We start from the raw sequence: 2,551 nt of genomic DNA, 5'->3' as shown, positions 1-2,551 counted from the left end.
TCAAATATTCTGTTTAACAATTGTTATTATGTTAAAAATAATATTATATATATTTTTTATACATAAAATTATAAAATATATTAATAATATTTAATCATATGATAATACATTAAAAATAAAATTTACTCTTTCTCTTGTCTTCCACACATCTTCCACGAGCTTTTAAGAAGATGTGTGGAAGAGGTGATTGGAAAGGTATGATTTTAATATAAATCAGATTATATTTGTCAATTATAAAGTTTTAAAAATTTTATTTTTTAAAATAATCAAAACTAGCGGATAATTTAGCTAATATAATATTTCATATATCAATATCATATCACTATTAAAGACAAAATAATAATTTTAGATTTTTATTTGTAAAGACAAACAATTTAACATTTATAATTATATTATAAAATTATATTTTTTTTTCAAAGACAAATATCTTTTACTATTTTGATAATTATGACAACACTTAAATTACAATTGATGCTCCAAAGGATTTTGTAGAATTATTTATTGACTCAGAATAAATTACACTTCACATCTTATCTAGTAAACGATAAAATAAAAAGACAAAAGAGAGAGAACAGGAACCAATAATCCATAGATGTGACCTAGCTCTTAATCTCTACCAGACTTTTACCATCTCATCCACAAAGTTGTGAAGATTCTTGTTCGAAGAACCACCTTCCTTGACAGCTTCTCTTGCCAAGTCTTTCCATTTCTTGGCATTCCTTCTCAATTCTTTTCCTTTTTCTTCACCTCCCAATACTATTTCTAAGCACCTCTTAATCTCATGTCCTTCAACAATCCCTTCTTCGTTAAATTTCACTCTTACTCCTGTCTTCCACACATCTTCCACGAGCTTTGCATTTGTGGCTTGATCTGTCCACTGTGGAAAAGTCACGGTTGGCACCCCAAAACATAAACTTTCAAAGGTTGAATTCCACCCGCAGTGTGTGACAAAACATCCCACTGAAGGATGAGACAAAACCTCTACTTGTGTACACCAGGGCACTATCTTCCCTTGCTTTTCCAGTTCTTCTTTACAACTCAAGTTATCTTCTTCTTTTTCCTCTTCTCCACCTTCTTTTGCTCTGATTACCCACAAGAATGGACGGCCAGTATCTATCAAACCCCGTGCAAGCTCTTCCATTTGTGGCTTTGACAACACAGAAAGACTTCCAAACGAAACGTAGATAACTGATGATTTCGGCTGTGCGTTGAGCCATTCCATATATTCATTAGGATAACCCCTGAACAAATCACCTCCAAAGGAAGTATCAGATGGATCTTTGCCATCCAAAAATGCAGATGGAATCAACGGTCCAATTCCAACTATATTATACTCATGAATTGCTTTTAAGACCTCAGACTCTAATTTATCGTAGGTGTTAACAAGTACTTTTGGGTTGGTTTCTTCATCAAGGATATCTAACTGCTCTTTAAATGCTGGAAGCGCAAAAGCATATTGATTTGAAGGAATAAAAAACGAAGGAAGGTCTCGGCTACTGAGCTCTGGCAATCCCGGTAGTGATATGGAAAAAGAGGGATCTTCCATGTTATTCCGTATGATATCACCATAACCTTTGAAGTAATAATAATAGATACCGAACATGGTGGCAGTTTGATTCCAAAAAAGTGTAGTTGGGATGTTATGAGCTTTACCCACTTTTGCTACCCAAGGGATGAGTATAGAATAAACTATGCACGTGAATCCATTACCTTCTTTGGTGCTGGAGGCAATGATGTCACTTAGAGTGATGGAGCCGAGACGCTCAAGCTCAGCCCTGTAGTGATTGATGTCATCCTTTGATGTATATCCATTTTCATAGCCATCAGAAAAGGCAGCAAATGACAACCCTTGAGCATGAGTTGTGGAATTTTTTTTCATGCGGCGGATGGCAGAGTCGCTCGTGGAAAAGGTCACACGCACACCAATGCTTACAAGTCGCTTGGCCAATTGAAGGCAAGGGTTTATGTGACCCTGTGCAGGAAATGTGATGAGGAGGAAGTGTGGTTGAACCATGGTGAAAGCTTTCGAGTAGTCTTAATCTGTATATATTTTTGTATTCTGGATTACAGTGACGATGATGAGGGTGGCAATGGCTTTATATATTAGAAAGATCAAAGCGAATTTATATACAATTTGTTATATAATCCACGCCTCTCCAATAAAGGTCCAGAATTGTTACGTTTGGGGTGACGATTAGAAGACAGCTTCTGACTTATGTGATGACGTTAATTCTTCCAATGATTGCCTGATACAAAATTTGAATTTTTCTACGATCAAGCGTTTTAAATATGGAATAAGATATTAAAGGCCTGACTGGTTGTTGGTAATGTTCACAGTACAATTTATTTTCCATTGCAGGTCAAGTTTTGGATTTGTAAGTTTCAACTTACGACACATAACAATTCTTAATAAACAGACTTATGAGATGGCTTGTCGATGATATTGGGTTTCTTTTGTATATTTTAATTAATTTATATCCTTGAAATGGTAAAGCACAACACTCAATCTGTATTGATCTTACAAGAGATGTCTATTATTCGAAAACGTATT

The 2,551-nt window shown here is 34.7% G+C and overlaps 1 protein-coding gene across 1 annotated transcript; it reads right to left on the bottom strand.

Annotated features, from left to right (window-relative positions):
* Nucleotides 1-468: 468 nt before the first annotated feature.
* On the bottom strand, nt 469-2,089 carry LOC123205015 (UDP-glycosyltransferase 75C1-like). The gene has a single exon (XM_044621804.1). It carries the CDS (start codon nt 2,012-2,014, stop codon nt 614-616), a length of 1,401 nt encoding a protein of 466 aa, XP_044477739.1. The 5' UTR covers nt 2,015-2,089; the 3' UTR covers nt 469-613.
* Nucleotides 2,090-2,551: the final 462 nt, after the last annotated feature.

The sequence above is a fragment of the Mangifera indica genome, unplaced genomic scaffold, assembly GCF_011075055.1.
Source record: "Mangifera indica cultivar Alphonso unplaced genomic scaffold, CATAS_Mindica_2.1 Un_0001, whole genome shotgun sequence".
Classification (NCBI taxonomy): Eukaryota; Viridiplantae; Streptophyta; class Magnoliopsida; order Sapindales; family Anacardiaceae; genus Mangifera; species Mangifera indica.
Note: the sequence above shows the minus strand (reverse complement) of the source record. Positions and strands in the feature narration are given on the sequence as shown.